An 11,942-nucleotide genomic window follows, 5' to 3' on the forward strand; every position below is an offset into this window, starting at 1 on the left:
AAAAAAAAAAAACTCGAGAAACTATGGTCGACTCTCAGTAAGGTCAAGATGGAAATAATTCTGAACATGTTGGAACAGGGTCGAGATGGAATGTTTTATCAAGTTAAAAGCCAACAGAGAGTTAAGCCCGTTGCTACACAATTTATTTGTCAAATAAAGTACTCACCCATAGTCTATGTGTTGGGAGTTGGGATTTGATGCAGGGTTCATCCAGTAGTCCATGCCCAAGAACTCATCCAAAACTGTTGGGACTAGCGAGTGGTAAGTCTGTTGATTAATACCAGAGAGTAGGGTCATATGGTGTCACAGTCATGCAGTTAGTTGTTAGAGTATCTGGTGAGCCTTAAAGACAGATGTCATGGCTCAGTGCCAACACCATTAAGTAATGTCAGCCTCTGGTTTGAGCAAATTTTTTGCTGTACACTAAAAAATGTGTTGTCAACTTGTATCATCCAATTATTAAAAAAGACTTGTATCATCAATAGGTTTCCAGGATGGTTTGAAATCTGATGAAAACCATTGTAATTTCTTTTTCAGATTTACTCATTAGTAACACATACCACTTGCCAGCTCTTTGGTTCATAAACCCAAGTGTGCTGCAGCACCTTCTTACACCTACAGGATAAATTATGGTATGGATTATAAGCCAATCCTACTTTTTATTAGAACCAAAAATTCAGGAATGCTATCCTTGGAAGTTAAGTCTTGTAGCATTTCTACTTCAGGGAAATGAAGCCGGTGGTTATCATGTCTTTGGCACGCAACTTAATTTGTTATCTCTGGAGCCAGACTTTTACTGGCCCATCTTTGATGTAGCCAGACTTTTCACAATTCTGTGATATCCTTGCTTCATCAATCTTAGTTAAAATATATGTGCTATTGAAATAAATGACTAGATATCAGATTCATCATGTGCTTTTATTACAAGATAATGGTATAGTTAGAAATGTTTCATACTCTAGTGACGCTAGATCTTGCTGCTCTTGTCTCATGAAATTGCAAAATGAGTTTGGGCTGCTCCAAGTAAAAATAGTGGTCCGTGAGGATGAGATGGAAGTGGGAATGGTTGTGCTTGTCTGACAAGTCACTGAATTGTAGCCAAGCCTAAATGTAGGGGTTACTTTTGTCATTAGGCACCACATGCTACATTCTTAGTTTTTGAACTGTATATGCGTGCCCCTTACATTTTGTTGTACTGCTAGTATTTCATCAAGAAAAACATCAAGCCACTGCGTGATAATGTAAAATATGTTCTCAGTCTGTGGCATAAGGATGTCAAGGATGCTCCCGTATCTGAACAACTCATGATTGATGAATAACTCATGATTTCCTGATGAATACAGTTAATATAATCCGTTACTCCTAATAATTACCTGGATTAGTTTTACGGGTATGAAATGGGGATGTAGATCAAATGATAGAGCACTTAATCAATCTGTGTAAGAGGCAGGGGGATCGATACCTCCCATCTCCAGTTTAAACTTTTTTTTCTTTTATAAACAATCGCTTTGTTTTTATCTGCAGGAAATGACAGGCGAATCTCCAGCTGATTGCTTTGTTTTTTATCTGCAGGAAATGACCGGCGAATCTCCAGCTAATTGGGCCAAGAACACCCATCGGCTACATTTCTATGAGTCGAGCTCTAGGTCCACGTTTGTGGACCAAACGCTCGCCCATTGGATTAGTATTATTTTATATTTTTCATTTTTGATTATTTTTTATGTTTGTTTCTTTCCTTTTCTCCTACTTTCCCTTTTTGTTTTTCATTTCGCAACATTTACCCAAATTCGGGAACACTATTTAAAATCATGAACAACCTTTATGCATGAAAATTCAAAAACAATTTCATTGAATTCAAAAAATGTTTATCGATTTTTAAAAATGTTAATCCAATTAGAAAAAAGTATAATTAAATTCAAAGTTTCATCATCAAACATGAAAAGTTTTCATCATATATGAAAAATTCTTCATCAAATTCAAAAATGTTCATCCAATTTAATTTTTTTTCCTTTATATACGACCGCTTTGTTTTTATCTTTATCTGCAGCTGATTGCTTTGTTTTTTATCTGCAGGAAATGACCGGCGAATCTCCAGCTAATTGGGCCAAGAACACCCATCGGCTACATTTCTATGAGTCGAGCTCTAGGTCCACGTTTGTGGACCAAACGCTCGCCCATTGGATTAGTATTATTTTATATTTTTCATTTTTGATTATTTTTTATGTTTGTTTCTTTCCTTTTCTCCTACTTTCCCTTTTTGTTTTTCATTTCGCAACATTTACCCAAATTCGGGAACATTATTTAAAATCATGAACAACCTTTATGCATGAAAATTCAAAAACAATTTCATTAAATTCAAAAAATGTTTATCAATTTTTAAAAATGTTAATCCAATTAGAAAAAAGTATAATCAAATTCAAAGTTTCATCATCAAACATGAAAAGTTTTCATCATATATGAAAAATTCTTCATCAAATTAAAAAATGTTCATCCAATTTAAACTTTTTTTCCTTTATAAACGATCGCTTTGTTTTTATCTTTATCTGCAGGAAATGACCGGCGAATCTCCAGCTAATTGGGCCAAGAACACCCATCGGTTACATTTCTATGTGTCGAGCTCTAGGTCCATGTTTGTGGACCAAACGTTCGCCCCTTCGATTAGTATTATTTTATATTTTTCATTTTCGATTTTATTTTTTATGTTTGCTTCTTTCCTTTTCTCCTACTTTCCCTTTTTGTTTTTCATTTCGCAACATTTACTCAAATTCGGGAACATTATTTAAAATCATGAACAACTTTTTTTTCTTTTATAAACGATCTCTTTGTTTTTATCTGCAGGAAATGACCGGCGAATCTCCAGGTAGTTGCTTTGTTTTCGATCTGCAGGAAATGACCGGCGAATCTCCAGCTAATTGCGCCAAGAACACCCATCGGCTACATTTCTATGAGTCGAGCTCTAGGTCCACGTTTATGGACCAAACGTTCGCACCCTGGATTAGTATTATTTTATATTTTCCATTTTTTATTTTTATTTTATTTTTTATGTTTGTTTCTTTCCTTTTCTCCTACTTTCCCTTTTTGTTTTTCATTTCGCAACATTTACCCAAATTCGGGAACATTATTTAAAATCATGAACAACTTTTATGCATGAAAATTCAAAAACAAATTTATTGAATTCAAATTTTTTTATCAATTTTAAAAAAAGTTAATCCAATTAGAAAAAAGTATAACCAAATTCAAAGTTTCATCCTCAAATATGAAAAGTTTTTATCATATATTTAAAATTCTTCATCAAATTCAAAAATGTTCATCCAATTTAAAGTTAGTTCATTAAATTCAAAAAACATTAATCTATTCAAAAACTATCCATCAAGTTTAAAAAGGTTCATTAAAATTAAAATAATGTTCTTTTTTTAGAAATTCGTGCACACTTTTTGAATAGGTAAGCATTTTTTTTTAAATTTATGAATGCTATTTTGAATTCATGAACATTTTTATAAAATAGTGAACATTTTCTAAAATATGGAAACCTATTAAAATTTATGAACATTTTTTAAAGTCTGGTTTGTTAATTGCTATGTCAACACATCTTAAGCTTGCCATGGCAACTGTTAAATGGCATGTGAAAAACTAAAAATTGCATGAACATACAGTAAGAAACAACTATAAATTGCCATGAACACACAGTAAGAAACAACTAAAAATTGCCATGTCATCACATCTTAAACTTGCCATGGCAAGTGTTAAATGGCACATGAAAAATTCCAACACTTGTCGTGAAAACACAACTTAATTTGTCATGGCAAGAGAATATTCTAGTTTCCATGGAAAAACACACGTTAAGTTGTCGTATCAAAAAACACATGTTAAGCTTGCCATGGCTAAACAACTAAAGTTATCATGGGGAAACAACTCTAAGTTTACATGTCAAAACATTAACCAAACTATTACCAACAACATGGATATAGTTTGAACCCAAATTCATGTACACACAAAATTCATGCATATGAAGTAAAACAAAAGGAAAAACAGTTTGGCATATACATGAGGATCACCTCAGTCGGTGAAAATGATGACACAATTACTGAAAATGAAAAACTGCCATCACTAAGGAGGGAAAACTTCTCCCAATCATCATTTCTACTACTGGTCCTTAGAGGGCACCAAATATCATCTTTATGTGGTCATAAACTAACGACACACATTACGTGGAGTTTGCCAGGAGAAAAACACAGTAAAAAATGCATCTACTCCAACCTATGACTTTAGCCGGACTAAAATGACATCAAACATGACGAAAAAAATCTCGCCAAAGGCCATTAGGCGTCCATTAGTAGCAACATGTTGAGAGAAAATGGGGGAGGGAATATGCTCACTAGGTGATTCGTTGTCGGTTCTGACGAAGCCATGGGCACCGCCGTGCTCCTCCTCTTCCTCTGCTCTGCACGTCAAAGCACCAGGGAGAAAGGGCCATGCCAACGTCTCCTTGATGGGAGTTGAGTGCGGTACGACGAGGACGGGCACCATAGGCAACATGCCCGGGAACCACGCATATCCCCGTCATCGACGGCGGTCAGGTGGTCCCCGACCTCCCCTGCAAATCTCGACGACGTGGAGTTGGTCAGCGAGGTGCCGAGTCCGGCCCTACAACATGGTGTTGGAAATATGCCCTAGAGGCAATGATTGTATTATTTATTTCCATGTTTATAATTAAGAGGTTAAATTCTATGTTATAACTGCTACGGTCCTGGAATTTGTGATTTAGTGAAAAACTCATAAGTACATGTGGAATGATAAACGGTAAAATCTGATTCCTAGTCTTGCCTCTAGGACTAGCTCAAGTGTTGTATGTGATCATGTTTTCCAGATCTTGAGATATTGTTAAGTGTAATGATAGTCTCAAAACAGCTTCGCGAGTATGACATTAGGAGAACGATCAAACTGAATTGACCCAAACTTGTTTGTTATACTTCGAGATCTTATCGTCACAAGTCAATCGATATAATGTAGAGAGTTAACATGTGCTTTTGTTCCTTAGACCATGAAAGTATTCTAGTCACCTCTTACCGTACGATGGACTTTGGGGGTTGCTCAAACGTCATCTATAACATGGTGATCATAATGACAAGAGGTTGCGTAGCTCAAGAGTGGGATTTGCTCCTCCAATGATGGAGAGATATTCTTAGGGCCCTCTCAGTGTGACGACATCCATCATCGTCTAGCCAGACACAGGTGACTAAGCACAGGGATGCCAGAAACATGTCAACGAGAAAGAATAACAAAACCGATAAGAAGGAGATCGGTATAGTGAGCATGAGAATGACTCAAGAGGATATCGATACATCTCACCTCGGGTTTTGTAAAGCATGACGAGGCAAAGGGAATAACACATGATAACCAAAGGTTCACTTGAATATCATTCGTGTAATCATAGGGACCAATATGAATGTCCACAGTTTCGCTATTGGTCATTGAATAAAAGGGGTTTTGTTCATATCTATGATTTACCGAACCAACAGGGTCATACACTTAAGGGAATCACGGTCTGCTGAGTGTCGGTGGTGTAAGAGTTATGAGAAAATATTTATGAAATAGTTTATGAATATCAAAATAGTTTTGAGAGAAACCGAAGGCATTTTGGAGTTACCGAAACTGTTTCGGGGAGTACTGGGTAATACGAGAATTAATATATATAGGAGGAAAATAGTTTACGGGGACTTAATATAAATAATAAAGGTCTCTAATAATGATTAGAAGGACTCTGCAATCTATCTATACCTACGAATAAAAGAAATATGTATTCTTAGTCCGTTTTGTTATTTTATAGAAAACCCTCTAATGTTTCTAACATTAAACCCGCAGTACATATCAAATGTTTTTTAAAATACTCATATCTTCTAAACCGTAACTTCAAATTTAACATGTTATATATGAAATTGGATTAGAAAAAAATGTAGAATCTAAATATGATGTTGGAATTTGATTAGAAAAATATGTAGAGTCTGAATATGATGCTATTTTATCTGTTAGCAATTGAAAAAAAATACTATCTAGGCTGCAATGTTAATCAACAATGCACTATCCATCTTTTTTTCATACCGGTACTGATTAAGATTGGGGATGAACACCTCAGGAAAATCAACAATTTAGCAATTTGCTAGAGACACCCAATAAATAAGGACACGCATGACAAAAAATAAAAGAAGGGCCCAATAAAGATTGGATGTCCTCTATAAAATAAATAAAAGAGAAAATGTAGAGGAAATCCGATAAAGATGAGATGCTGCACTATTCTCCTATATATAAGAGGAAAAAAGAGAGGACATGCATGAATAAAAAAGAAGGCATGCATGACAAAAAAATAAAATAAAAAACAAGTTTGATAAGATATAAATAGTGATGAAACGTGAACCAATACCTATGACATGTATGGCACGAAATAGTGATGAAGTAGGGGCACAAGTACCTGCATCCACAGGAGACCATACAAAGTGTTCTTTTCCAGACAAAAAAAATTCTCTTTTTATGATTAAAAAATTATGCATCTTTTTAACTACCTTTTTAGCAACTCTTCATGTATTTAACAAATATGCATGTGAAAAAAGTGTTCAAGAGTTACCCTAAGTTGGTGATTAAACTGAAAACTGCCATTGATGCACATATGTCTCTGTAGTGTGCTAATGTGTCATCATTTGTTTTTATCGTTTTTCTTTACTCGCCCATAACAACACCCCATTCCAAACATGACATGAATAAATGCATGATCACTTGCCCGTTTCTTTGTATAGATTAAATCTACATGCAAGCCGTGTTGAAATAGAACACCTGTAAAATCTTAAACAACACTTTTATAGGTAAGATCATCTTTGTTTGCACTGTAATTAAATTCTCAGATTATAGACCATTTTTTTGTAAATTAAGAGTGTGTGGCATTTTTTTTCTCCCGTTGTAATGCACGGGCCTTTTTGCTAGTTTATTTAAAGTTATTGGGCTGATACCTTAAAAAGGCCCAAGAAGGAAAGGTTAATGGGCCATATTGGGCCCATTGGTGGAGGCGCTCCACCTAGGGCTTTTTGGACAAGCCAAATGGGGGAAATGGGAGTCAGAGGAGGAATCCTCCTTGGCAGTTGCGCCAAGGGAGGGGAGCCCCCTCCCCAAGGCAGTCTCCCCCCTCTCCCATCTATATATGTGATATATGAGAGAGGGGGCGCCCCCTAGATATCAAATCCTTGATTCCGGGCGCCCCTCCTCTCTAGTTCATCTAGTTCTTCGATCTAGATTGATTATCTCTAGTTCCTCATAATAGAGAAACTCTACGCGGTTTTCTTCTTCTCTCTCTAATTATCAGGTAACGTCTAGCTTTGGACGACGAAGCGCTACTGGATCGTGAAGACCGTATGCGTGCAATCCGTAGAGGGCTCATACTTTTGGTCTTCGGTTTGAGGGATTGATTGTGAACGGTTCGCGGGACTTCATCGACGATCTACACCTACTCTCCTTCCGCAGCAACTCGTAGTTGACAACGATCCGATATAAACCTTGTATGCATCTTCATAGTGTTCCTGATTGATCGTAGGACGATTTTTTTGTTTTCTACTATGTTTCCCAACACGTGGCAGCCGCGACGCATTGCTCCTTGAGGTCGCAGTCTCTCGACCAGCGGTTCGGCCCGACGCTTGGAGCCCTTGCGGCCCAGCCTCCGCAAAATTTGATGAAGTTTGGACATTCGAAGAGCTCGTGGCAAAAAAGACAAATTTTGAATGTTTGAGAAATATTTGAGAAAAACATTGTTCAAGGAGCCCAAGCTTGGAGTGCTCCCAGGGATAGAAAATGCATTGGAAAGGCAAAATCCACTATCTCCCTCTTCTTTAATTCCTCCACCTCTAATGTGCTAAGTGCATGTACAAAATGAGTAGACCATGTGTTGAATGTTATTGTGCTTGATTCCCGTGTGATGAGAGAGAAATATTTTTCTCTACTTTAAAGTGCATTAGGAAGATAGAAGTACACTATTTTATAGACAAATTTCATGCTAAACTTACATTTGTGTGAGGACGGATGGAGTAGGTAAGTTTATTTACAGAGCTATGCATGCAGACGTTTCTAACATGACATGGTACATACTAGAGTCCAGGAGGCACGTCGCGAGCCTTATGAACACCGCATGCAAAAATATCTACCGTGCTATATGGGACTAATAAACCAGGACGAAGCGAGCAGTGCAGTGCTACATGAAAGCTAACTGCGAACAGGACTAGTTGACAAGCTACATGCATAAAGGAAACTGGGTAGACACCATGGATGCTGCAAAGGGGTTTTTTCCGAGATGCTGCAACAAAGATACTGCAAAGTGGTAGTCGCCGAAGCAGCTGCAACACAGGCGCCATGCTGCAATGGGGCAAAGTTTTTTTTTTCATTAGAGGAGTTTGGCGAGCTCACGCGGTGTTGCCATGGAAGTGCTGCATTGGTGGCGTCACCGTCGCTGCCGTTCACAACATCACCTCTGAGATGAGCTTGGCAGCAACCGGATGGTATGTACCAGCTACGTACTCTTTGCTGACAGGCCGATCCACCTGTTTCGCGCCCTGGCCGGAGTTGTCGACGTTGCACGCGTACGCCTGGTAACGGGCAAGTCTCCAACTCGTTTCCGTTAAGTGAACTGGAAAAGTTTCTTTCTTGAAGGTCAAGTTAGGACACAGGCCGGCTTCGGACCCAAATTAAACCTATCTGATCGTTCCTCAACTACTATAAGTACAAGACCCGACGCCGAGGCGTTGGACCCTAAACCCACGGAGAAACTCTCGAGGCCTAAGAAACCCTAGCGATCCTCCTCGACACCCGATCGATCGACGTCCCAACCGAGAGCTTGCGGCGGCCAGCATCACATGGAGTCGGCGATGACGACGTGGACGGCCGTGGCGTCGTCGGTGGCGGACCAGGGGCGGAAGCTGGCGGCGGCGGCTGGGCCGACGTGCTCGACCGTGGCGGAGAAGGGGCGGCAGGCGTGCTCGACCGCGGCGGAGACGGGGCGCGAAGCGTGCTCGTGCGCGGCGGAGGTGGGGCGCCAGGCGGGGACGGTGGCCTGGAAGCTGACGCGGAGCACGGGGAAGGCGGCGTGGATCGCAGGGACGAGCTTCCTGGTGCTGGTGCTGCCGCTCATGATCCTGACGGACCGTGAGGCCGCGTTCAACGAGATGGATAACGCGCGGACAGAGTACCAGACCCTCTTGGGCCCTCCTTCCTGGTAGTTGTCGCCGCCCGACGCCGTCATCGGGGCAAAAAGTAGTGCTAGCAGTGTTAGGGGTTTTCGATCTAGCTAGATTTTTTTGCTTGTTTGATTTACTTGTCCTCGGGTAGCAAAAGTAGTAGCAGTAGTGGTGGTGGTGGTTTTGGATCGAGACAACTCTTGTGGATTTTGCTCAGCGATTTGCTTCTCGGTTTGGATCAAATATCGGCATTGTGTGTTCCGGAAACAAGTAAGCAATTGGTTCAGTTATGCTTGCAAATCGTTAATTCTTCTTACTCTTCCATAACATTGCCAACTGCTGGAAACAGTGTCTCTTGGGCACAGCCGTTGATTAGAAATTCCGATAATGAGTATGGTGATTGTGGTGGGCTCCTGAATTAATTACAAGTAGTCACCCATGGGTTGTTGACTTGCAACGCTCAAATGATGATTGTGAATACGTGGCAACTAAAGAAGCATGTACTCTAGCGTTGCACGATTTTTGTAAGCTGTGTTGCTTGTCTGTGTGTTAGGAGAGCAGTTTTTCTGTTGTTGCCCGGTGCTTTGTCATGTATCTACTTCTCTGTTGTATCTGTCATCTGCCTTCAGTACATAGAGCATCTTCAGCTAAGCACTGCACGTTTCCAACCTGCATATACATGTTGCAGAATTACTGTGCATTTGGTTCTTTACTTTGACTCAATTTTGTCTGTGATTCATGCTATGAGAGTACCTTGAACGTCATACATCTTTTGTGCTAATTTCGTTCCTTTGCTGACCAGCACGATTTGGCCACCTACATCTTGTCACTTCTCACGTCCTCCTCTTTTTTCGAACCACACGGAGAAACTGCATGTGTATTCATGAAGAAAAGAGAAGATACAAAGCCAACGAAGGCCCGACTGACTATACGTCAGGTGCCTAAAAATAAAACTGCATCTGTCGCTTTCATCCGGGGCCCTTAGATCTTCATCCAACGGTGGAAAACAGATCGCACCACCTCCATCCTCTTCTTCCTCGCGCAGGCACCAGCCAACCCAGGCCTAACTGAATACCTCCCCCGCCCCCCCCCTCCCCCCCGCCCACCCCGCCCTCCTCTCGACCTCACATCCCTCTAAGCCCAGCTGCACCGGAAAACACTGGCAATCTCTTGCCCCCCCTACCCCCTAAGATAGATAACAGGGACATGGCTTCCTCCAATGTGGCCATGGCTTCCTCCTAAGTAGATAGTGGGGTTGTCTTCTCCGGCGAGATCCGACGTGAAGGAAGGAAGAAGGTTATTGAAGCGAGAAAATATTTCCAGGTACATGAGAAAAAGCAAAACCGAAAAGCTAAGCAGCGAGCACAAAGGACAAGCTCAGGCATTGTTGTGTGTTCGCCAGTGGTTGATTGGTTCTGCGATCTCCATGGACGGTGTCATGCTTCCCTTTCGGCGGTGCGCTGCTCCATCCTTGACCCCAACAGGAGTGCCGCTTTGTCGCAACCCTCTGTCATCTCTAAGGTACACCCCCCTTCATGCTGGATTAGGCGACCGCTCATTTTCCTCAGGATGTGACTGGTTGCTATGCTCATTCTTGCTCTGCCAGATTCGGGCGCCTCGTCGTCGGATATGGTATTTTCTGCAGATGTTGTCTCGTCCTTGGCCGGATTTGGTCATTCAGGTCGTCGGGGACGTGTGCAGCGCTCGGTGCAGTGCTTGCAATTCGCCCCCTTGTCTCCTATTTGTTGTTTCGGTTGTGAAACTGGTCATCATTGGGCCGATCTGGCTATGGCTCTGTCTAATCTGGTCCATCCGCCCGCTCATCTCCGGCCGATTTGTGATTTTGGTCGTGGTCGTGTGGTGGTTTGTTGTTGGTTGATCATGGATTCACGTGCTGCTCGAGATACGTCTCCAGCTTCTGTGGTCATGGTTGGCTTCATCCTCAATGCTCACATGCGAGCTTTTTTGCTTCCCCCTGGTTTATGCCTGTCCAGCCCAATGCCCCGCTCTATGGACTAGGTGGAGATAGATCTTGTGGCATCTAGCAGGTGGCCTTTGTTGTCCAGTGATGTGTCGTTATACTCATGCAAATGATTTGGATCATTGCGGTCACCGTCACTGTTATATACGGTAGTTGAGATTGGGTTGTGTTTTAGGCTTTGGAGTTGTGTTTCAGGCTTTGCAGTGGTCGGGTCTCACTCCAATGCTTTTTGTCGTATCTTTTTCTTAGTCTAGGTTGATGCCAGTCATCCATCTACTTGTGGATGTCCTCATTTTGTGCCCGGGGTGGTGCTTTGCTTTGCTCTATGATCCATGCTCTCTGCATACAAACTCAACGATAATCCTAACTTGGTCGTAGAGGCATTCCACCATCAAGCTAATAATTTCATCATCTAGATCACTACATGTGTAGGCTTTTAACATCTGCTTCTTCGTCTTCTTGGGCATGATGCAATATCACCAACTCTTCATCATACAAATGAAACCGTATGCTATCTAATTTTTTCTTAACCATGCAATGGCCCTTTTGGGCAGTGCTCTGATTGAACTAAATTGAGTAGAGTAATGGTTCTTCCACCGTTAGAGAAAAGCTCGTAAATAGTTTGTTTTTCTTTCAAATGATTGAAAATAACTTACGAAAAAGTGGAAGCATCCAAATACCTCGTGAAAATCAACCGAGAAAAAAAATCTAGGGGTGTAAGGAGCCAAACAAAGTATCCAGATATTTCGAAACAT

The 11,942-nt window shown here is 40.9% G+C and overlaps 1 protein-coding gene across 1 annotated transcript; it reads right to left on the reverse strand.

Annotated features, from left to right (window-relative positions):
* Nucleotides 1-8,732: 8,732 nt before the first annotated feature.
* LOC123117802 (uncharacterized) lies at nucleotides 8,733-9,495 on the reverse strand. Its single transcript, XM_044538476.1, has one exon. It carries the CDS (start codon nucleotides 9,269-9,271, stop codon nucleotides 8,882-8,884), a length of 390 nt encoding a protein of 129 aa, XP_044394411.1. The 5' UTR covers nucleotides 9,272-9,495; the 3' UTR covers nucleotides 8,733-8,881.
* Nucleotides 9,496-11,942: the final 2,447 nt, after the last annotated feature.

This window comes from Triticum aestivum, chromosome 5B, assembly GCF_018294505.1.
Source record: "Triticum aestivum cultivar Chinese Spring chromosome 5B, IWGSC CS RefSeq v2.1, whole genome shotgun sequence".
Lineage (NCBI taxonomy): Eukaryota > Viridiplantae > Streptophyta > Magnoliopsida > Poales > Poaceae > Triticum > Triticum aestivum.